General features: G+C 49.4%; 1 protein-coding gene across 1 annotated transcript in view; it reads left to right on the top strand.

The window, feature by feature from the left end:
• kif1aa (kinesin family member 1Aa) overlaps window positions 1-24,448 on the top strand; it is a 47,416-nt gene that overhangs the window by 1,303 nt on the left and 21,665 nt on the right. The window contains exons 2-24 of the mRNA XM_056603990.1: window positions 5,634-5,707; window positions 6,014-6,196; window positions 6,457-6,525; window positions 6,640-6,818; window positions 8,828-8,939; window positions 9,643-9,720; window positions 9,921-9,986; window positions 10,166-10,183; window positions 10,415-10,493; window positions 10,887-10,965; window positions 11,680-11,822; window positions 15,536-15,669; window positions 16,197-16,276; window positions 16,637-16,712; window positions 17,727-17,806; window positions 17,984-18,090; window positions 19,090-19,170; window positions 19,968-20,148; window positions 20,506-20,578; window positions 20,661-20,751; window positions 21,329-21,477; window positions 21,674-21,852; window positions 22,456-22,596. Of these exons, the coding sequence (XP_056459965.1) occupies window positions 5,634-5,707; window positions 6,014-6,196; window positions 6,457-6,525; window positions 6,640-6,818; window positions 8,828-8,939; window positions 9,643-9,720; window positions 9,921-9,986; window positions 10,166-10,183; window positions 10,415-10,493; window positions 10,887-10,965; window positions 11,680-11,822; window positions 15,536-15,669; window positions 16,197-16,276; window positions 16,637-16,712; window positions 17,727-17,806; window positions 17,984-18,090; window positions 19,090-19,170; window positions 19,968-20,148; window positions 20,506-20,578; window positions 20,661-20,751; window positions 21,329-21,477; window positions 21,674-21,852; window positions 22,456-22,596 (2,452 nt within the window). The remainder of the gene's footprint in view (window positions 1-5,633; window positions 5,708-6,013; window positions 6,197-6,456; window positions 6,526-6,639; window positions 6,819-8,827; window positions 8,940-9,642; window positions 9,721-9,920; window positions 9,987-10,165; window positions 10,184-10,414; window positions 10,494-10,886; window positions 10,966-11,679; window positions 11,823-15,535; window positions 15,670-16,196; window positions 16,277-16,636; window positions 16,713-17,726; window positions 17,807-17,983; window positions 18,091-19,089; window positions 19,171-19,967; window positions 20,149-20,505; window positions 20,579-20,660; window positions 20,752-21,328; window positions 21,478-21,673; window positions 21,853-22,455; window positions 22,597-24,448) is intronic.

Genomic DNA, 24,448 nt, shown 5'->3' with positions numbered 1-24,448 from the left:
ATTAGGGTATATATGATAGTATTAGGGTATATATGGTAGTATTAGGGTATATATGATGTTATAAGGGTATATATATATGATGTTATAAGGGTATGCATGCTAGTATTAGGGTATGCATACTAGTATTAGGGTATGCATACTAGTATCAGTGTATGTGTGCTGATGTCAGGGTAAGTGTACTGATTTCAGGGTATACATGCTAGTAGTAGGGTATTTGTGCTGATGTCCAGGTATGCAGGAGATGTCCGGGTATGTTGGAGAAGTCTCTGAGGGATATTACGGCGCAGGTGGCTTCAGATACCTGATCTCTAATCTGTGAAGAAGTTAAAGCTGCTGCTTAATAATGGAGGAGCCGTCCTAAAATATTTACAGTTTGGCCTAATTTAGCCGCGTAGCCCCGCCCAGCCCAGGGAGACCGGAGACGCAGACGCCATGTTGCTCCTGTTGTTGTTGTTCTACTGCTCAGCTGTGAGGGAGATGGTTCACGTTTTAAACTCATGTAGTCCTTCCAATAGCAAGTGCCCTCAAAATATTACAGTGCAGTTTTTCTCACAGCTGAAGATATCGAATACGAAAGCTTAAATGTCTTGTTGTGTATCTTTGGACGGGCCGTGGCAAAAAACTGACCCGTCATGCTAGCTAGAATTAGCAAGCAAGCATGCTAGGCAGTGATACTCCTAATTCTGGAGCGTTCCTCGATGCAATGTCGAAACAATGTCCAGCCTGAGCTGTGGTACACACACACACACACACACACACGTGCACACACACGTGCACACACACGTGCACACACACGTGCACACGCATGCACGCACGCACATGCGCACGCACGCACGCACACATATGCACTAACTGCATTTTTCTGGATGTGTGCACACACAAATGCACAAACACAAAGACGCACACACACACAGATACCCACACAGACACACACAGACACAGATGCACACACCGCCGTTAAAGGGCCGGTCCCCTGGCTGTGGCCGTGGGGACCGGCAGGACGATGGACTCCAGAAGAATGAGGCCTTGTTCCTCCCAGACTGGAGCAGCAGAACGCAATCTGTCTCCTGTCCGTCTCCCTCCTCGCTCAGCCTTCCCTCTCTCTCTCTCTCGCTCTCTCTCTCTCTCTCTCTCTCTCTCTCTCTCTCTCTCTCTCTCTCTCTCCTCTCTCTCGCTCTCTCTCTCTCTCTCTCTCTCTCTCTCTCTCTCTCTCTCCTCTCTCTCTCTCTCTCCTCTCTCTCTCTCTCTCTCTCTCTCTCTCTCTCTCTCTCGCTCTCTCTCTCTCTCTCGCTCTCTCTCTCTCGCTCTCTCTCTCCTCTCTCTCTCTCTCTCTCTCTCTCCTCTCTCGCTCTCTCTCTCGCTCTCTCTCTCTCGCTCTCTCTCTCTCTCTCTCTCTCTCATTCCCTGCCCACCTCTACTCCCCTCTTCTTCTCTCTCTCCCCCCGCCCACACTCTCTCTCTCGTAACTCTCTTTATCCCCCCCTTCTCCCTCCCTCTCTCTCCCCCCTTTCTTCTCTCACTCCCCCCCCTCTCTCTTTCTCTCTCTCACTCTCTCTCCCCCCCCTCCCTCTCCCCCCCTCTCTCTTTCTCACTCTCTCTCCCCCCCCCCCCCTCTCTCTCCCACCTCTCCCTCTCCCACCTCTCCCCGCCTCTCTCTCTCTCTCCCTCTCTCTCTCCCATTCTCTCTATACTCCCTCTCCCCCTCCTCTCCCTCTGCCCCCCTCTCCCTCTCTCTCTGTCTTCCCCCTCTCTCTTTCACACCCTCTCTCTCTCCTCCCTCTCCCCCTCCTCTCCCTCTGCCCCCCTCTCCCTCTCTCTCTCTTCCCCCTCTCTCTTTCACACCCTCTCTCTCTCCCTCTCTCTCCCCCCCTCTCCCTCTCCTCGTTCCTAGGGGCGACCAGTGTGTCTCCCAGCGGGCCAGAGAATGGCAGCAGGCAGTGATTTGGGTCTTTTCAGTCTGACAGGCCCTTGGCAGACACATCCTTCCCTGCGCCCCCTCACCCCTCACCCCCCCTCCTCCTCCCCCCTCCTCCTCACCCCCCCCCCCCCCCCCCCTGTCTTCATTAAGATGCAGACTCCCGGCCTGAGCCCCTCCCCCTCCCCCTCTGTAAGGAAGAACTAATAATGAACCGCGGCCCAGGCCTCCAGCCCTCTATGCGGCTGCCCATCGTGTATGTACATACATCACTATTAGAGTCTCACTACTCATCATCGTGACATCATATCACATATTCATGATGTCAGAACATGAATGCTCCATTCGCAACGACGGCACTTTGCAGACGTGTCTCATGCTGTCCATCATGGTTGTGTCATGGATCACACATATCTGTACATGGCGCATGTCTAAACATAAATATTATATATGTTGCTATCGCTCATGATTATGTCATGTAGTCACCAATATATCATGATTATCTCATGGTTGCCTTCCCATATTATCTTATTTAATGCAGGACTATTCATCACATGTATCGTATTTATCCTCATCCTCATCATATATCAATATATCTATACAGCTATATCTTTATCTATAGATATAGATAACTATATCTATATCTTTATAGATATGCATATCACATATCTGTACATACATATCTCCTGTATGTATCCAGTGAGTGGCAGCTGTAACAGGCTCAAACACGTTGGTGTCTTTTCATTTGATCTCTGGTTCGCTGGGGGCGGTGACCCCTGACCCCTGACCTGTGACCTGTGACACTCCAGACCCGGTCACATGTTGCCCAGCAGCCAACCAGAGTCTCAGATCAGTTACTGTACGCAGACAGCAGGTCTGTGTCTCTCTGGTTTGTGCCGGTTAATACTGGTTAACACTGGTCAGCGCTGCATCGTCACTGTCTCTTCTCGAACCAGCTGCTTAAACCAACAGTTTGTATTCAATGTCTGCACTTACAGGCCGGCAGAGATTACACCGAGTACTGCTACAGTATGTACACAGTACTCATTCACGAGTACTGTCTGTGGACTGAGCAGAGATTAGAGCATTGAGCTGGTGTTTATCTGGACACAATGGTGGACTGAGCCCTTTCCCCTCCTTTAGAATCAGCAGCAGGTGGCCGCTTTCACACCGACCGCGTAGCCGGGCGGACGGGCAGCGAGGCAGGTTTGATTCCCACCTGCGGCTCAGTGCTGCACGTCATTCCCTCTCCCTGTCGACCCCCTGCCGCGTCCCTCTTCTCTCTGCGTCCGTGAAGCTCAAAGCCCCGCAGAGAATCAGCCTCACGCCAGGTCTATCGAATCAACGCTGGGAATCATAGTCACACAGACGTCACGTCCTCATTCTGTCATCTTCTCACCCACACATCCTCTCATCCTGTCATCCACTCATCCTCTCACCTGTTCGTCCTCTCATCCAATCATCCACTCACCAACACATCCTCTCATCCACTAATCCTGTCATCCTGTCAGTCAATCATCCACTCATCCCGTCAGCCAATCAGAGGCTCTGGATGATTCCCCTGGGGTGACTCAGACCCCAGTCCAGGATGATGTCAGCGATGATGCCGTTGCCAGAGGGGTGTTGGCTGTGTGGTGGAAGCGGTTTGGACCGGATATCGTTGGGGGAAGCTCTCTCTCTACCCCCCGATGATGAAGTGGTTTAATCTCCTTACTGCTGCCGGAGCAGTTGAGGTGCGGCGCTAATCTGATTGGGTTAAAACCACCAGGAAGGTGCCGGTAATTCCCCCCCCACACATAGACCCGGTCTTCACCGTGGTCTCCCTCCGCTCCGGCTCTAGGCCCGGTACACCCGGCGGCCATCTTGGTCATTTGGATGGGGGAACATTCTAGAATCTCAACGACAACTCGACGCATACATTCTCTTAGTCTGAGCCCTCTATTTCCCCACTCTGGAGCAGTTATAGAGGGCATTTCCCCTGAGATTACAGAAAGTTCTTCCAGCCAACTAACCAATATGGATTATGGACGCTAGGTGACTCAACAATCTGTCCTTGGTCTGAGCTTGATGCTAACTTCCTCCATTGAACCTGACTCTTTCCATGTTAGCATTAGCGTTCAAGCTCTGGCGAAGCTCATTCGGTGAGCTTCTGGTTAGGGTATGATTTCATCACTTCATCATCTCTTCTTGGTGTCCCGGCTCTGTGCTGACACTCAGTGTTTTAAATGATGAGGGCGAGGAAACAGGAGAACGTCGTCTCTGATCTCTGAGAGCTCATGTCCTGTTTTCATCTGATACCGCTGCGCTGCTTCTTAAAATGAGTGTGAACAACATAATGGGTGCGTGCGTGCGTGCGTGCGTGCGTCTGTGTGTGTGTGTGTGTGTGTGTGTGTGTGTGTGTGTGTGTGTGTGTGTGTGTGTGTGTGTGTGTGTGTGTGTGTGTGTGTGTGTGTGTGTGTGTGTGTGTTCATCACAGACAGAGCTGCACTATTACAAAGATTACATAATGAACAATAATAGGAAATGTTGGCATTATGTAACGCTGGTGACCACGACAGGTGCATTTGAGGACAATGAAAATCTAAACAATTAGTTGTTGCTTTCATACCTGGATGAGGTGATAGATTACGGTGATGGACAGACGGATATTTCTCGTGTACCAGCAGAATACTGGAACTCGTATGAGTCACCAGAGAGGATTCTGGGAAATGCAAATTTGAGACAAATCAATCACTGAAGGCAAACCAGATCTTTCTTGTCATCCTGCTGGACTGCAGAGCTCGTGGTGGTCTGAAACCAGTTCAACCAGTGCAGGAGGAAAAGACTTCCCAGTAATGAACGTCCTCTGGGAACCGTGACTCATCCCAGTTCATGTTTCACCGTTAAAACCCCCCGCACGCCCGTTGAAACGGCCCGTAGAATCTCAGGCAGTCGACAGTAAAGCGACCAGATTTGAATGTGAATTTGTCTCCAGACCTCGGGTCCAGTCCGAAACGTTTCAGGGTTCATTTGTGGCCGTTTTGATCCGTGGACAATCTCTGCTCCGGTCTGAACCGCTCTGTGATTCAGCGGTGTGACCGCGTTCCTCCGTGACTGTGCATTATTTAAATGCTGCCATTTTGTTTTGACCTTGTACTCTACCTGAGTGGACAGCCGGTCCTGTCTCCATGGGGAGGGGGGGGTGGGGGGGTGGGGGGGGGTGCTGGCGGCGCGGCTCGGAGGCCGGTCCGGACGTATTAATACTTGTGTTGTGGAGGAGGAGGACAGTGAGTCAGAAAGCGCCTCGGGTTCCAGGATATCACACCTATCAGGCTGTATCAGGGCTTTATTGGTCCATGAAACGGTTGTAAAAAAAGAATTGATTTAATGTCACTCCTCTAGAGCTATGAAGGCACAGTTTATCTACGTGATTTGTACTTTGATTATATTGTTGTACATTATCATCATTGTGAGTCCGATGATGATGGCTAGCTCGAAATACTTTGAAGGCATTGAGAAGATACAGCTGTAGTTCGACTCTAGTTGTGTGTTTGTGGTTAGTTTATTGCGATACATTAAGTCCAGCTATTAGCACCGATAGCAATGCAAGCACTTTCAGCTCTTATAGCACTATGTTAGCTCTGTTAGCACTGTTAGCACAATGCATCCGTTAGCCAGCCAGGATCCGGTTCCAGCCGCTCCCGCCTTGCTCTGACCGGGTTTTCTCTCCAACCTTCAGCCATCCTCAACCCCAAGCAGCCCAAGGAGAACAAGAGCTTCAACTTCGACTACTCCTACTGGTCCCACACCACTGTAAGTAACTAGTCCTACTGGTCCCACACCACTGTAAGTAACTAGTCCTACTGGTCCCACACCACTGTAAGTAACTAGTCCTACTGGTCCCACACCACTGTAAGTAACTAGTCCTACTGGTCCCACACCACTGTCGACTTTGAAAATAAGAAACCTCCGAATTGTTTTATCTGAAAAAAATAAATACAAATGGATAAAGGTTACACCTGTAAGTAACTACCTTTACTGGTCCCACTCTACTGTAAGATACTACTCCAACTACTACTCACATGTTAACATGAACACGTGTGCCCTGTGCGTGTGCAGCCGGAGGACTCCAACTTTGCGTCGCAGGTCCAGGTCTACAAAGACATCGGGGAGGAGATGTTGCTTCACGCCTTCGAGGGATACAACGTCTGCATCTTCGCCTACGGCCAGACGGGCGCCGGCAAGTCCTACACCATGATGGGCAAGCAGGACGTCAAGGACCAGCAAGGGATCATTCCCCTGGTGAGGAACCTCACCCTCTCATCACCTCACCGCCTCTCACCTCTGACCTCTCACCATCTCACCCTCTCACCCTCAGCATCTTACCCCGTCACTCCCTCTCACCCTCTCATCTCTCACCCCCTCACCCTCTCATCCTCTCACCCTCTCACCCTCTCACCGTCCCTCTGTGTGGTGGCTGTTGAGACCATGTAAAGCTTCCCACACCGTTAATAAAACCAACATCAATCTTAATGCTGTCTAAACTGCGGCTCCGTCCCCAGCTCTGTGAGGACCTGTTCACCAAGTTCAACGACACCAACATCGACAACAACATGGCCTACTCTGTGGAGGTGAGCCCCTCGGATCGGCTGACCGGCGCGTGACATCACAGAAACACTTCCTGCCGCCACAACGTCGGCTCGAGGAGCGCTCTCCCTGTGCTGACCCCCTCTCTCTGCGTTCAGGTGAGCTACATGGAGATCTACTGCGAGCGCGTGCGTGACCTGCTGAACCCCAAGAACAAGGGCCACCTGCGGGTCCGCGAGCACCCTCTGATGGGGCCCTACGTGGAGGACCTCTCCAAGCTGGCTGTCACCTCCTACAACGACATCCAGGACCTCATGGAATCTGGGAACAAGGCCAGGTGAGGGGCACAGCTTCACCGCTCTGACCACGCCCTGCACTCGCTGCTCCTGGCTGTAGAACATCTGGAGCTCCAGGGAGCCCTAGTGCACTCCCTCCTCCTGGCTGTAGAACATCTGGAGCTCCAGGGAGCCCTAGCACACTCACTCCTCCTGGCTGTAGAACATCTGGAGCTCCAGGGAGCCCTAGTACACTCGCTGCTCCTGGCTGTAGAACATCTGGAGCTGCAGGGAGTCCTAGTACACTCACTCCTCCTGGCTTTAGAACATCTGGAGTAGGCTCAGTAGCTGCAGGGAGTCCTAGTACACTCACTCCTCCTGGCTGTAGAACATCTGGAGTAGGCTCAGTAGCTGCAGGGAGTCCTAGTACACTCTCTCCACCCGGCTGTAGAACATCTGGAGTAGGCTCAGTAGCTGCAGGGAGTCCTGGTACACTCACTCCTCCTGGCTGTAGAACATCTAGAGCAGGCTCAGTAGCTGCAGGGAGTCCTCGTACACTTGCTGAAGCTGTCTGACTAGAAAGTCTTTGGGAACACCCGTGAGTACTGCTGAGGCTTGCATTTGGCGACCCAGTACTGTCCATGTTCCACGCTGGTGACCAGGACATCTAGAAGAGCATAGAAACATAATGTCTGCTGCTGTTTGAGCTCGTGAGCAGCTTGGTACCTCCATGACTGGAGCACACCGGAGAACCACATCGCAGTGCTGTGTAGTTCACTAGGGTACTGCAGTAACAGATCAAGGATGGGAGGGAGTGTGTAATTCTAGGTACAAACAGCATCCACCAGATTGTGTATCTGGTGGATGACACATCATTTTTAGGCTTCCTGGTGTAGATTTTCAAGGCATTGTGGGATGCAGAGTTCGACTCCGAATGACTCATCAGATTCAATGAATGAACTAGGATTTCTTCTTCTTCTTTACTGAAGTCATCTGTAGTACCACAGGACTCTACTACAGTACAGTAATAACCAGTGACCCATTTATGGGTTTTCTGTGCCTCCAACAGCAGGGTTATAAATAGATGAGTTAACACTGAGTTCAGAGGCATCAAAGACATTAGAAATGCTGTATGTTGTTAAGATTGCTGTTTCAGATCATTAAAACCAGCATAAAAGTGAAATTATAATAATCTGTAGGGATGCCATGGCCCCACAGATAAATGAGAAGTTTGAATCTCCAAACTGTGTGTTGAAAAGGGTTGTGAGATTGCGATGCTTAGAGAGAGGTTTTCCTGATTTAAAGAGGTGGGAGAGGTTGTATGATAGATGCAGTCATCCGTTAATCCGAAAAAAACCTTGAAGGCCTACTTCTAACTATTCTATAATTCGTAGCCCTTGCAATTCTACTACTGAACAAGATTTGTGACACTTGTCCCAGCCTAGGGAGCGAAGCTGTGGAAGAAAGGATTAATTATGGCTTAATCATTTTCTTAATGATATAAGTTACCTGAACATTAATCAAGTCTTATCCGATTTTAATAGCATGGTTATCCATTAATCTTTAATTATTAAATAGGCCATAAGCCATTTTTGTTTGACATAACCACTTTGTTATGATTCAATTGTGTTTTGATTGAGTCTGATGGTTCTCTTGTATTGAAGATGATTTGATTTAATCAAAACACAATTTAAATTTGTACGGAATAAAATGGCTGAAGGCAGCGTTTTAGTGTAATTGTATCAATTGTTAACATGATATCTGTTGGTTCAGTAGGATCTTAGTGTCAGTTCTCTACTGCTCCATCATTGTTCCATCCTAACTCCGGGGTTATTTTTTAGGTCCTTAACGACTCTGGTCTGTTGACTTTACTATGTTTATACGTTTTGCCGCAGTCCCACTTTACAACCCTCCACCCTGAACCGCCCGTGACTGCCTGGTTTACTGCTGGTTTACTGCCCTATACACTGTACACATCCAATCAGTGTTGACTTTGCCTGTTCTTTGGATTCTGTCAGAGACGTTACATTCTATATAGAAGGTACATCTTAACAGAGTGCGCCCCCTGCAGGACCGTGGCGGCGACCAACATGAACGAGAGCAGCAGTCGTTCCCACGCCGTCTTCAACATCATCTTCACCCAGAAGCGCCGCAACGCAGACACCGACAACACCTCAGAGAAGGTAGGTGTACCAGGTATAGACAGGTGTAGACAGGTGTGTGCCAGGTGTATACCAGGTATATACTAGGTGTGTACCAGGTGTAGACAGGTGTGTACCAGGTATAGCCTAGGTGTATACCAAGTGTCTACCAGACGGGTACCAGGTTTAGACAAGGTGTGTACCAGGTTTGTACCTGGTGTAGATAGATGTGAACCATGTATGTACCAGGTGTAGACAGGTGTTTACCATGTGTGTACAAGGTGTAGACAGGTATGCACCAATTGTACATGGGTGTTTACCAGATGTAGACAGGTGTGTACCAGGTGTGTACAAAGTATTAACTAGGTGTATACAAGGTATAGACTAGGTGTGTACAAGGTATAGACTAGGTGTGTACAAGGTATAGACTAGGTATGCACCAGGTGCAGACAGGTGTGTACCAGGTGTAGACAGGTATGTGCCAGACAGAGAAAGGTTTGTACCAGGTGCAGAAAGTTGCTCACCAGGTGTCTACCAGGTGCAGACAGGTGTGTACCAGGTGTCTACCAGGTGCAGACAGGTGCTCACCAGGTGTCTACCAGGTGCAGACAGGTGTGTACCAGGTGTGTACCAGGTGCAGACAGGTGTGTACCAGGTGTCTACCAGGTGCAGACAGGTGTGTACCAGGTGTGTACCAGGTGCAGACAGGTGTGTACCAGGTGTTCTGACCCCTGTTGTGTTGCAGGTGAGTAAGATCAGCCTGGTGGATCTGGCGGGCAGCGAGCGGGCCGACTCCACCGGCGCCAAGGGAACCAGACTCAAGGTGACTACCCACAATCCTTTGCTTCTCATTCAAATCCATCAAATCTAGTGAGCTGTTACAAAACATCTGTTAACATTAAAATAGGGCTTCATACTAATGCTTACACTAATGCATATAGAATACGCATTATAGATAGCTAATATACTAGCATTGTACTGTTCTCTGTGTTATCTTAACCTGAACCTTGTGTCTGGTTAAAGGAAGGAGCAAACATCAACAAGTCCCTCACCACCCTGGGAAAGGTGATCTCCGCCCTGGCAGAAGTGGTACGCAGTCAGACTTTACCTCATCATCTGTATTTGATACATTTATTTGCATCAGTGTAACATGCATGGCCAGACTCATGACCTCGTCATGAGTCTGGAGGGATTGGTCTTACTTTTGAACTAGATCATTTCATGCTGCCATGTGTAAACCTTTTCGCTCTGCTCTTTTCACCTCTCAGGACTCTGGACCCAACAAGGTAAGATGTTGTCGAGGTCGTACGCAACAATCTTTCCTTAACAAATATGATGCACTTCAGTGTGAAGTGAACTTCTTCATGTCCAAGTGAGGCTGGGCAGACTTCAGAGTCTGCCCAGCCTCACTTGGCCATGTCTAAGTTCAGGTTCGTTGAGGTCCACATTGTGAACCCCTCCAGCGGCTAGGGGCTCCACGTCAACGTGTGTCCTCTCTCTGTGTCCCCTCCTGACAGAACAAGAAGAAGAAGAAGGTGGAGAACCACATCCCCTACAGAGACTCTGTGTTGACCTGGCTCCTACGAGAGAACCTGGGTACGACCACGTTGTAGCCTTTACCATCCACACAACCATGTGACACGACCAAGTTAAACTTTGTTAACTATGCACTAAGTGTAAATCCCAAACCGCGTTGGAAACGGTGCTGCATCCACGGCTGCATCTCGTCGCCAGTTTAGTTGTGCGGGAGTCAGACTACACAATATAAGACACAATGTAGGTAGGAAATAACTTGTGTTCGGGGATTTTATCCTGCAGCTTACATCTCATGTATCAAGGTACTCTGACCTCTGACCTGTCCCACGCCGGTAATGTGAAGGCTCTAGCGCCCTCTAGAGGACAGGTAGAACACAATGACCTCCGGCGTGTCTCTGATTGACGCCCTCCTCCTCCTCCTCCTCCTCCTCCTCCTCCTCCTCCTCTTCTCAGGGGGTAACTCCCGGACGGCGATGGTGGCCGCGCTGAGTCCTGCGGACATCAACTACGATGAGACTCTGAGCACCCTCAGGTACCGCTTCACGTTCTCATGAGGAGATGATGATGATACGTTATCATGTGGTGCAGCTCAAGAGACTCGAGGACATCAGTCCTCAAACTGGTAACAGAGAAGGACAGAAAGACAGGCAGGCAAAGACAAACAAAAAAACAACACAGCAGGAACCAGGAGGGAGTTTTTAGGAGACCAGTGCACATCAAATGATACAATTCAAATTATTGGCCCATCATTTGAATCCATGGGAGAGGCTATTTGCATGGTTGGTGTTAGCTTCCCTCCGCCAACACCAAGCTACTGCTTAGCCAACAGCTAACATCTGACACAAGGCTAGATGTCCACCCACCTGAATGATTCCTCCACCACCAAGCTACCGCTAAGCTAACACCAAGCTACCGCTAAGCTAACCTCCAAGATACCGCTAAGCTAACACCAAGCTACCGCTAAGCTAACAGCTAACCCCAGCCTCGACGTCCACCCACCTGAATGACTCCTCTTCTGACACCAAGCTAACACCAAGCTAACATCAAGCTACCGCTAAGCTAACACCAAGCTACCGTTAAGCTAACAGCTAACCCCAACCTCGACGTCCACCCACCTGAATGACTCCTCTTCCAATACCAAGCTATTACCAAGCTAACACCAAGCTACCGCCAAGCTACCGCCAAGCTAACAGCTGACACCAGGCTAGACGCCCCCCCACCTGAACGCCTCCTCCTCCCCCAACAGGTACGCGGACCGGGCCAAGCAGATCCGCTGCAACGCTGTGATCAACGAGGACCCCAACAACCGGCTGGTGCGGGAGCTGAAGGACGAGGTGTCGCGGCTCCGAGACCTGCTGCTGGCCCAGGGCCTGGGGGACATCATTGAGAGTGAGGACCACGCCCTTTTTACTGGGGGCCCTCTGTTCTGGGGCCCTGTTCTGAATCATAATGAACTGTTATAATTCATAATGGTAATAGTAATGATTTATCGTAATTATTATTGGTAATTATTATTATAGGTAATAATTATGAGCAGAAATAATCAAACATTATCATATTTATTCATTTTGATTTGACCCAGACACCGACATGCTGATTTAGCTGTACGTTTAACAACCATCTGTTTATGACTGTGAGACTTCTCTCAAAGTGTCTTTAAGGGAGCGTTGAGTCTTTAACGTCATTAAGGAGGCCTGGAGGTAGTCTGCGGACGACAGGGTTAGAACCCAGAGCCTCTTTGCTTAGATTCAAACCCGTAGCCACCTGCTTGTCCTGCCCACCTAGCATAGACACAGACTATCTAAAGGTACAGTACACAAATACTGACTAATGATAGTGCTCAATATGTACAGTACATGTGTCCTTCACAAGGTTTGCACAACCACTCCCTTCTCCTCCCCTCCCACACTCAGTGTTGTCTCACCCTCCGTGTCCTCATAAACTACACCAGTGTTAAAGAGCAGCTAACAATCTAAATACAAATTGCAGGAACAGCTCCGCCTCTGGTAAAAAACTGCTACTGCGCTTAAGATATAAAAGTGACATAATAATTGACCTGAGGAGGATCCGTCTCTGCATTTTGAATTTAATGTTTAGCTATTCTTTCAATATTGTCACGAGAATGTCTGGCCTGTCTTGAACCTCTGGATGATGCGGTTGCGCCATGTGACCCAGAGTGATGGAGTTGTGTTCAAGACAACCTGGAATTCTGAACTGCCAAATCAAAACATTTGGGTCGGGTTTTGGCCTTTCTAACACATTGTTGTTTTTGGAGAGATCAGTGTGATCAGTTTGTTCAACACAGACTCTTTCCTAAAATGTCACCCTGTGTCTTTTGTGTTTCTCTCTGTTTTTCTCTTCCTCTCTTCTTCACTTCCTTCTCCCAGCATTTCGGAGTTCTGGAACCGAGATAGCTGGTTTGAAATGTGTGTTTCTGTGGCTTTCGCTTTTGCGCTCTTCTCATTTTAGCACGGCTAGCATCTTAGCATGGCTAGCATTTGAGCAACTGTTGCATATTAGCAGGGCTATCATTTTTAGCATGGGTAGCATCTGAGCACGGCTAGCATCTGAGCATGGCTAGCATTGTTAGCACGGTTTGTATAATTAGCAAAGCTAGCAAATCATTGCCATCGCTTATTGTTGTCTCTTGAGTAAGTCTTACGTACCCTTCTGTCTCTGCAGCACCATCTTAGGATGACCAGCTGATTGTCAGACGCTGATTTCAATCAATTTATATCAATACATTTAAAACCGTGGCAAATGCGCTTTTACAGGGCGCCACATTGATTGGTTGATTGATTGCTCTGTTGGAAGTATTTAAATCGTATTAACTATTGATTATGCAGTCAGGAAAAAAGCTATTAACCTTACGCCTCTGTAAATGATCAATCGCCCTGATTGATTCCTGATACATCCAGATATCGATAGTCTTGGTGATATTTCTACGCTCTTGTGACCGTGGTGCTATCGAGACGTTTGGAGAGGTGTTGATGGTGCGGTGGGCCAGGCTGGGACGTAGGTGGGGTGAGGGTGAAGGAAGAGGCATCTCAATACACTGAACCACAGATTCCTGCGTGGTGTCGAAAAAAAGGCAGGCAAACAAAACCCGACTCAGGATGAGGTGTTTAATAAAGCCAGCCCCCGACGGTCCATTACTCACAGTTTGATGGCTCTGGCGGCGGTTTGTGCGGCGAGTGTCTGGCGCTCCACCCAGGTGGGTGCTCAACGCTGGTATGAGTCGAGGTGTGACGGCCCCCACACACACACACCGTGTGACGGGCTCAGAGCGCCTGTTAAAGCGCTACATGAACGCCGGGAGTTATTACGGCCGTTAGCTGACACTCTGAGAGGGAGCTCTGGAGTGGGTCTGCTGCCGTCAGGTTTATTCCTCCATCCTGTTACCTAACGGGCGGTCCCAGCGTTCCGCAATATGCCAGGCCCCCCCCCCACACCCAAGACCTGGACAGGGCAACAACAGAGAGGAGGGTGTACTAGGAGTACCATCGAGGAGAGTGCTTCCTGTCTGGGAGGGAAGCAGCCATCGCTCACGGCAGCGCTTAAGGTATCCTAACGTCCATCTGAGGACCCGTTGGGAGACAGGCGGGATAATACGGGTATGTCTAGACGTGTCCGTCGCCCGGGGGTTTTATTGCTCTGCGTTGCCGTGGCAACAGCCGATGACTGATGGCGTTCATCCCGACAGGATGTAATTAGGTGAGGGCCGTTGCGTTCCCGGTAGACATCGTCACACAGCGTAGTGAGGAGGAGCGGAGTGGCTCTGAGGAGCGCTCAGAGGAGCGCTCAGAGGAACCGCCATTGGCAGGAGGTCTTACCACGCAAGGACGTGAACTTAGCTTCACATACAATGAAACTGCTGGGTGAAGGAATGCAAGATACAACCATAAAAACAAGATACCTTTACAGGACATAATGCTATGATTATAGGACACAGGACACAATGATTATAAAATATTCTATGATAAAACGTATAGAACAGAGTGCGGGTCGTTTCCAGCTCCCAGGACATGATTTCCGCGGCGGCCATTATGAAGCCTCAGTAATGTGTGTCCTCTCTGATCAGCCGCTGATATTAATGATACGACCCCTCCATGGTGTGGCTGGTCTGCCTCCCTGAGACAGGAAACAGAGGCGTGTCGTTCCGTGGTCCATGGCCAGAGCAGAGCTTAGTGAGCACTTCAGTGACATCCGAGATGCCGGTTCCCTGCTTCTCAACGTCCTCTTGAAACGTTAGATCTGATGTATTTGAGGTGTGGTGAATCAGCGTGCGGGGCTTCACGCTCCAGAGGTCCTTTAAGGCATCGCTGCGTGTTAATGTTGCGTCAGGCCCAATCGCAGGGAATTAACAACTAGAAGGCAGGCAGGTAGCCAATCACAAGTTGAGTAACATCCAAAGGACAAACAGGATTAACAAGGATGACGGAGATATTGAAAACGACCGATCAATAGGGTGAGACCCATTGGAAGATAAACACACAGAACACAGTACGAGTCTTCAACACAGGTGACATCCAGGTGACTACTGAGACTCAGGGACCGGCAGTGAACCAGGTAGGGGCCAGGGGGGGGACACCTGTTGGCTGAAGGGTTTCACCGACAGACACGTCAGTGGGGGGTCTGCGCTCCTGCCGTCTGCATCTGTTCAGCTGCTTCCCGTGCTTCGGCTTCTTAAACGTGCCGCTGCTCCGTCGACGCGCTTCGCTCCTCACGTTTCCTCTGAGTCCGTTGGTCCTTTCTAGCTCTCCAATGATTCCTTTCTCTCTTCCTCCCCCTCTACTCCCCCCCGTCTCTTCCTGCTTATCTCTCTGTCTGCTTCTCCCTGCGTTTTGTCCTCGCTCACCTCCCAAACTCTCCTCACCCCCCCCACTCCCACATCGACCTCACCCCCCCACACACCTGACTCCCTCACCCCTCACCCCCCTCACTCCCTCCCCCCTCTCTTCCCTGTCTCCCCCCTCGACCTCACTCCCTGTGTACACGGCCCCCCCCCTCCCCCCGCCTCCCCTCCCCGACAGACTCCACCGATTTGAAGAACAATAACAATAAAGGCCAGGCTGTCAATCAAAAGGGTGATCTCTCCACAGTGACCAGTAGCACGACGGGGATGAGCCCCTCGCCCTCCCTGTCGGTGCTGTCCAGCCGGGCCGGCTCCATCGCCAGCCTGCACGACCGCATCATGTTCACCCCCGGCAGCGAGGAGGCCATCGAACGCCTCAAGGTATCCATCACCTCTCGATCACCAATCGATCACCGATCGATCACGTATCGATCACCGATTGATCACGTATCGATCACGGATCGATCACGTATCGATCACGTATCGATCACCGATTGATCACGTATCGATCACGGATCGATCACGTATCGATCACGTATCGATCACCGATTGATCGCGCATTGATTCACTAGTGTGGAAAACAAACAATATTATATAGATAATGTGTTGACAAGAGTTGACATTAATGTATCGATAATGTATTGATGTATTGATAACATTGATAATGTATTGAAAAGGTATTGATCACCTATCGATCACGTATCAATCACCGATTGATCACCGATTGATCACGTATTGATCGCGCATTGATTCACTAGTGTTGAAAACATACAATATTATATAGATAATGTGTTGACAAGAGTTGACATTAATGTATCAATAATGTATTGATGTATTGATAACATTGATAATGTATTGAAAAGGTGTTGACGATGTATTGATAAAGTTGCGTGCCCGATTATTAACAGGAAACCGAAAAGATTATTGCTGAACTCAACGAGACCTGGGAGGAGAAGCTCCGTCGCACTGAGGCCATCCGGATGGAGAGGTGGGGTCTGGCTAGTGCCTGGATAGAACCAGGATATTACCTGGATAGAACCAGGATATTACCTGGATAGAACCAGGATATTACCTGGATAGAACCAGGATATTACCTGGATAGAACCAGGCTATTACCTTGATATTACCTGGCTAGTACCTGTATATAACCATATATTTTATTTTTTATTCTTACTAATAAATGACTATATTCTGGTATTTCCCTGGCTATAACCTGGCCATTTCATGGCTGTTATCTGGTTAACAAATGGGATAATAAAAGGACTGTATGTGAGTGATTGTCCGTAATCTGTCCATCGTCCTCTGAGCTGTGAGTGCTGGCTTCTGATTGGCTCTCTGCTGTCCTAAGAGAGGCTCTGCTGGCGGAGATGGGCGTGGCCATGAGGGAAGACGGAGGTACCCTGGGCGTGTTCTCACCCAAGAAGGTACGGACGGAGAACGCCAGCGCCGTCTGAACGGCAGTAGTACAATAGATTCACATGATATGTTCATATGATTCAAATGATTCATGTAAAGAGCAGCCAACTAAACAGGATGGGGGAAGAGGAGATCACGATTTGTTTGTCCCAGAAAGGGAATTAAGGTGCAGCAAAGAGAGAAGAGAAGAGAAAAATACACAAAAAAAAGCGAATAAAAACGGCACTTCCCATGTATAAACCCATTTATACAAAGACAAATACATCTAACAGAAGATATGCATCTATTAATCTCAGATGGGGAATCTGAGATTAGCAATAACCAATAACCAATGGATGACTAACCCACTATTCATCTAACCTGTAAAGCCTTCAGACAGCCACCGAAAGCCAGAGCCCGTCTTTATAGACACAGTGGGGCTGTTCTCTCCCAACGAGGTTTGTGATTCCTGAGGGACTCTGTAGAGTCACAGCTCCTGAGTGCTCTTCTACCTAAGAGCTCTTTTTCCAACGAGCCCCTCTACCTCAGTGCTCTTCTACCTGAGAGCCGTTCTATCTGAGAGCTCTTCTACCTCAGAGACTCTTCTACCTGAGAGCAGCTCTATCTGAGTGCTCTTCTACCTAAGAGCTGCTCTATCTGAGTGCTCTTCTACCTCAGAGCTGCTCTACCTCAGTGCTCTTCTACCTGAGAGCCGTTCTATCTGAGAGCTCTTCTACCTCAGAGACTCTTCTACCTGAGAGCAGCTCTATCTGAGTGCTCTTCTACCTCAGAGCTGCTCTACCTCAGTGCTCTTCTACCTGAGAGCTGCTCTACCTGAGAGACTCTTCTACCTGAGAGCTGCTCTACCTGACTGCCCGTCTATCTGCATGTTCATCTACCTGGCTGCTGCTCTATCTGAGAGCCGCTCTATCAATCTCTTCCAGTTTGACCTACCTGACGTTCCTCCTCTCTCTCTTACCTGTTTAACATCTATTGCTAACGCATTGATGACATCAATCTAAAGGCAAACTGTTTCCGTCCAGACCCCTCATCTGGTGAACCTGAACGAAGACCCCCTGATGTCAGAGTGTCTCCTGTACTACATCAAGGACGGCGTCACCAGGTAAGGAGCTCAATGAAGGTCCTGTCACCAGGTCAGATGTCTCTCCTTCTTCTGACGGATGTACTTTGCTTTGGATAGAAGCGCCTTTTAAATGCCCTAAATGTAAGCCCCAATGTTAGCACTAGCCTAGCGATGTGGTTTACGTCTCGAGACGGTTTCATGGTTGCTCTTGTGCAGGGTCGGCCGCGTGGACGCCAGCAGCCGCCAGGACATCGTGCTGAGCGGACACTTCATCATGGACGAACACTGCACCTTCACCAGCTCCACAGGCCCCACTGGAGAGGGTGAGCTACGTAGCCTCCCTGGCTAATGCACTAGCCTGGCTAATGTACTAGCCTCGCTAATGCACTAGCCTAACGAATGAACTAGCCTGGCTATAGCACCAGTCTAACTATACACCAGCCTGGCTAATGTACTAGCCTCGCTAATGCGCTAGCCCAACGAATTAACTAGCCTGGCTATAGCACCAGTCTAACTATACACTAGCCTGGCTAATGTACTAGCCTCGCTAATGCGCTAGCCTAACAAATGAACTAGCCTGGCTAATGCAGTAGCCTAGCTATTCCACTAGCCTCGCTAATGCGCTAGCCTAACAAATGAACTAGCCTGGCTATAGCACCAGTCTAACTATACACCAGCCTGGCTAATGTACTAGCCTCGCTAATGCGCTAGCCTAACGAATGAACTAGCCTGGCTAATGCAGTAGCCTAGCTATTCCACTAGCCTCGCTAATGCGCTAGCCCAACAAATGAACTAGCCTGGCTATAGCACCAGTCTAACTATACACCAGCCTGGCTAATGTACTAGCCTCGCTAATGCGCTAGCCTAACGAATGAACTAGCCTGGATAATGCAGTAGAGTAGCCCAACTATACACTAGCCTAGCTATTTCACTAGCCAAGCGAATGCAGAATCTGAAATACGGTGATTTCCTCCTATGCTTTGAGCATTTGTAGAAATAGTAGACTGTTAGATTTCCGTCCTAGGGACAAGGTATTTATATCTTCCTTTTAAATCGGTCGATAATTGCTATGGAGCACCGACTGGTGACTCAACAAACCACCGTCTCCAAATAGACATCCATCTGTTCCTGTTGATTGGTGGATGAGGTGCATGTTGAAGTAGGAGTGCCAACCACAACACAGCAGACGGTGGATACTCTCAGAGCTCTGCGACTGAGCCTTGGCATCCATCGACTGCTCTGTTTTGGATCTCAAAGCTCTGTTGGCTGGAGCGGCTGGAGAGGATGTTCTCCTGACGTTCCTGCTTGTTCCCTCTGAGCAGCCGTGGTGTTGGAGCCCTGCGAGGATGCGGAGACGTACGTCAACGGGAAGAGGGTGACCGAGGCCACCGTCCTGAAGTCAGGTGAGCCGTCGGGACTTCACTCGGTGTTGAGAAGGTACAAAAGGTTCAACAAAGTCAGTGGAGGGATGAACCGACAATCAAATCTCGTCTCAAACTTCAGGGTTTGCTACACATCCGTTCGGTCAACTGAATGGAAGCATGTGTAGCAACCAATATTTAGAATATGCATATTGATGCATCAATATGTACACTACACTGTTCTGCACTATTACTAAATGAGTCTTTGGACTCCCTATTGGTAGGTCTTCTGCAGTGATGCCAGTAACGCGTTAATTAGTAACGCGTTACTGGCCTCGGACCACTTTTTTCAGTAACGAGTAATCTAACGCGTTACTATATCCAAACCAGTAATCTGATTAAAGTTACTCATCAAAGACATTGTGCGTTACAATTCTTTTACTGGAAAAAGTTAGTTTTGGCAAAACCGGTTGTCATTTTTTATTTTTAGGCGGCAGGGGGTGTTTTCGCCGCTAAATGTAACTGATAAAGTAACTTGTAATCTAACTTAGTTGCTTTTAAAATCAAGTAATCAGTAAAGTAACTAAGTTACTATTTTAAGGAGTAACTAGTAATCAGTAATCGGATTACTTTTTGAAGGTAACTGTGGCAACACTGGTCTTCTGTTTAACTCTGAGGAACCGTTTTTCTATATGGCCTTTAAATATAATAAATATAAAATCGTAGCCTGGCGATGAACCGTTATCTAATACCAGGGTGGGTCTCAACACTGTATCGGAGACGGCGCTGGGTCTTGATGCGTGGGACTCTGCCCCCCCCCCCCCCCCCCCCCCGTGCAGGGAACCGCATCATCCTGGGGAAGAGCCACGTCTTCCGCTTCAACCACCCAGAGCAGGCCCGCGCCGAGAGGGAGCGGACGCCCTGCGCCGAGACCCCCGTGGAGCCCGTGGACTGGGCCTTCGCCCAGAGGGAGCTGCTGGACAAGCAGGGCATCGACATGAAGCACGAGATGGACCAGAGGTACGGGGACCGGGCGCGGGGGGGGGGGCGGAGGGTCTGGTGGTCCAGGACTCGAGGCTCTAGGTAGAGAACTCTGAAACGCAATCTGCGTTTGAGACAACCCCATTCAGATAGACAATCAAAACCAGTCAAAACCAGGTTCACTAAATAAAAGTCCTCTTTGCTGTAATGCAAATGATCAAAATTAGACGATAGACTTCCTGGCTCCAGTAAAAGCCCTCCCCAAGAACCCTCTTGTTTCATCGCATGTTGCACAGACACACAGAAGGCTGATTCTAAAATGGCTTCTCGTGCTTCTCTCAAACCCGCTAATGTTGGTGAAGGTGTTGTAACGTATCCATGGTGATGTGTCCCCAGGCTGCAGGAGCTGGAGGAACTCTACCGTAAAGAACGGGAGGAGGCCAACCACCTTCTGGAGCAGCAGCGGCTGGTGGGTAGATCAGCCAATCAGAGGCCTAGACACGTGAACGTGGGCCCGCCTTGCTCTGAGGGTAACTGTGTGCTCGGTGCAGGAGTACGAGAGCAAGCTGGAGGCGCTTCAGAAGCAGGTGGACCGCTGCCTCCCCGACGCCACAGAGGAAGAGGAGGAGCCAGAGGAAGAAGGTAGCGCTGCACTCAAACTAGTCGTTTCAGTTGAGTTTAGTCGTCTTTGAGGGAACACCTTGAGCCGGATGTGGCTACCTGTATGGTGGAGCCAAGGCTCCGTTCGAGCCGAGGTAGCGCTTTGAGGTCAATATAGTGATACATGTTATACTGGTTTGTTTGTGCGTTGTATATTGTTAATAAATAAGCTATAGCTCTTTAAGTTAGGGTTAAGGTCACTCAGAAGCTCTTGTTGGCCTGGTCCGGTCGACCTTCTGTCATTTTGGAACATTTCTTGAGCCAACACCTACCAAGCTCTCGGTCATTCAGGTAGCACTTTGAGTCAGACGACTCAAATACATGTTAGTACGGATGCTTTTATCCAAATCCCCTCACTTGGAACAATCAGGATCGGAGTGGCCTTAAAACATTAGTAAGTGCTGCATGACGATATAGAAATCAGGATGCAATGTCTAGCACATAAAATGTACATCTCAGGATTCCAAAGTGCGCTCCGATTCCAAAGTGACGGCGAGATGTTTCCGAACGCCCGTCGTTCGCTTTGACGATCACGTTGTGTTTCCACGGTAACCCCCAGTCCAGTGGACGGCGAAGGAGACGGAGCTGGCCGTGTGGGGCTTCCGCAAGTGGCGGTCGTACCAGTTCACCTCCCTGAGGGACCTGCTGTGGGGAAACGCCATCTTCCTGAAGGAGGCCAACGCCATCAGCGTGGAGCTCAAGAAGAAGGTCAGGAAACATCCGCCCCTCGTCTTCGATCACCGGGGCCTTGGTGCTGCCGCTCCGTATTGACCTCTTCTTCTTTCAATGCTTCTAACGATGTTAGATATCTGATTTGACCTCGTGCTGTGCTATTCTACTAGCCTAGCTATTCATCTAGCCTAGGTAATGCACTGCCCTCTGAACCGTTTCCGTCCCCCCCCAGGTCCAGTTCCAGTTTGTCCTGCTGACGGACACGCTGTACTCCCCGCTGCCCCAAGACCTGCTGCCCCCCGAGACCGAGAAGGACCGCGAGGCGAGGCACTTCCCCCGCACCATCGTGGCCGTCGAGGTGCAGGACCAGAAGAACGGGGCGACCCACTACTGGACCCTGGAGAAGCTCAGGTACCACAGCAGGGGACGAGTCTGAGTGTGGAGAGGGTAGGATGGGTCTCTCGGTGGAGTCTGCGTGTTGCGGTGACTGGACTGGATGCCTGGACTGTCCTCATGGTTAACCGGCCAGCACCACATCACCAATTGAATATGATGTGCATGTATTTACCTGTACGTCAATTATGGCCCCCACTGCACTCCTGACCATCCCCGGAAGAAGGGATCCCCTACTATGCGTTTCTTCTCAAGGTTTCTTCCTTGCTAATTTCATGGGAGTTTTTTCTTGCCCTTGTGGGGGCTTGGGTAAAGGGCGATGTCATATATATTTGGCCTGTTAAGCCCTTGGAGACTGTAACCGTGATTAAGGGCTATACAAATACAATTGAATTGAATTGAGTTTGGAAGGGGTTTGGCTGGAGGTTTGGGATTGCCAAATTGGGTTTTTGTTTGGTCTTTGAAAACCCAATCGATTGTCATCGGAAGTGTTCTACTTGTCGGAAGTGTTCTCTACCAAACCATCCTAAGTGATAATTCTTAATGACAAGATCCTAACATTAGCTGAAACCGAGACTGACATGTATATCACCAGAGGTGTTCTTCATGCCCTCCCGACAGACAGAGGCTGGACCTGATGAGGGAGATGTACGACCGCGCCGCCGAGGTGCCCAGCAGCAACGCGGTCGAGGACAGTGAGAGCGTGATGACCGGAGGAGACCCGTTCTACGACCGCTTCCCCTGGTTCCGTCTGGTCGGCAGGTAACGGGCCAACCACTAACCCCACAACCACTAACCCCTAGGATGAACAACCATTAACCCCTAGGATGGACCACTTTAATGACCAACCACTAACCCCACAACCACTAACCCCTAGGATGAACAACCACTAACCCCTAGGATGAACAACCACTAACCCCTACCATGGACCACTTTAATGACCAACCACTAACCCCACAACCACTAACCCCTAGGATGAACAACCACTAACCCCTAGGATGGACCACTTTAATGACCAACCACTAACCCCACAACCACTAACCCCTAGGATGAACAACCACTAACCCCTAGGATGGACCACTTTAATGACTAACCACTAACCCCTAGGATGAACAACCACTAACCCCTAGGATGAACAACCACTAACCCCTAGGATGGACCACTTTAATGACCAACCACTAACCCCACAACCACTAACCCCTAGGATGAACAACCACTAACCCCTACCATGGACCACTTTAATGACCAACCACTAACCCCACAACCACTAACCCCTAGGATGACCAACCACTAACCCCTACCATGGACCACTTTAATGACTAACCACTAACCCCTAGGATGAACAACCACTAACCCCTACCATGGACCACTTTAATGACCAACCACTAACCCCTAGGATGAACAACCACTAACCCCTACCATGGACCACTTTAATGACCAACCACTAACCCCTACCATGGACTACTTTAATGACCAATCACTAACCCCTACCATGGACCACTTTAATGACCAACCACTAACCCCTACCATGGACTACTTTAATGACCAAACACTAACCCCCATGATGGACCACTTTAATGACCAACTACTAACCCCCATGATGGACCACTTTAATGACCAACCACTAACCCCCATGATGGACCACTTTAATGACCAACCACTAACCCCCATGATGGACCACTTTAATGACCAACCACTAACCCCCATGATGGACCACTTTAATGACCGACCACTAACCCCCATGATGGACCACTTTAATGACCGACCACTAACCCCCATGATGGACCACTTTAATGACCAACCACTAACCCCCATGATGGACCACTTTAATGACCAACCACTAACCCCTACCATGGACCACTTTAATAAACAAACCAATAACCCCCATGATGAACCACTTTAATGACCAACCACTAACCCCCATGATGGACCACTTTAATGACCGACTACTAACCCCCATGATGGACCACTTTAATCACCAACCACTAACCCCCATGATGGACCACTTTAATGACCAACCACTAACCCCTACCATGGACCACTTTAATGAACAACCACTAACCCCCATGATGGACCACTTTAATGACCAACCACTAACCCCCACGACAGATAACTTTAATGACCAACCACTGGCCGACATTAACCAACTCAGACCAGCACTGAGTAAAGGATCCTCACAAAGCAAGTTACCAACATGTTGGTGAGGTTTAACCGTTGGAATCCCTTCACTGTTACTGTTAATAGTGAATAACCACAATGGTGATGAGTGATATTGATATGGAGGGCTTCCTGTACTCAGCTTGTCTCTTCCAACTGTCTTCCTCTACTGTTGATCACCATGTCCACGTCTAAGATCCTGAAACAGATCTGAGATCTGGAAGGTGAGGTTTCTCTGGGGGGGCCTTGATCAGGCCCGGTCCTGGTCTGGTTGGATCCGGTCTGATCCGGTCTGATCCGGTCTCGGAGTGTGTGTGTGTGTGTGTGTGTGTGTGTGTGTGTGTGTGTGTGTGTGTGTGTGTGTGTGTGTGTGTGTGTGTGTGTGTGTGTGTGTGTGTGTGTGTGTGTGTGTGTGTGTGTGTGTGTGTGTGTGCTTCTACTCTGACCAACGTACTAA

This window comes from Gadus chalcogrammus, chromosome 12 (genome assembly GCF_026213295.1).
Source record: "Gadus chalcogrammus isolate NIFS_2021 chromosome 12, NIFS_Gcha_1.0, whole genome shotgun sequence".
Classification (NCBI taxonomy): Eukaryota; Metazoa; Chordata; class Actinopteri; order Gadiformes; family Gadidae; genus Gadus; species Gadus chalcogrammus.
Note: the sequence above shows the minus strand (reverse complement) of the source record. Positions and strands in the feature narration are given on the sequence as shown.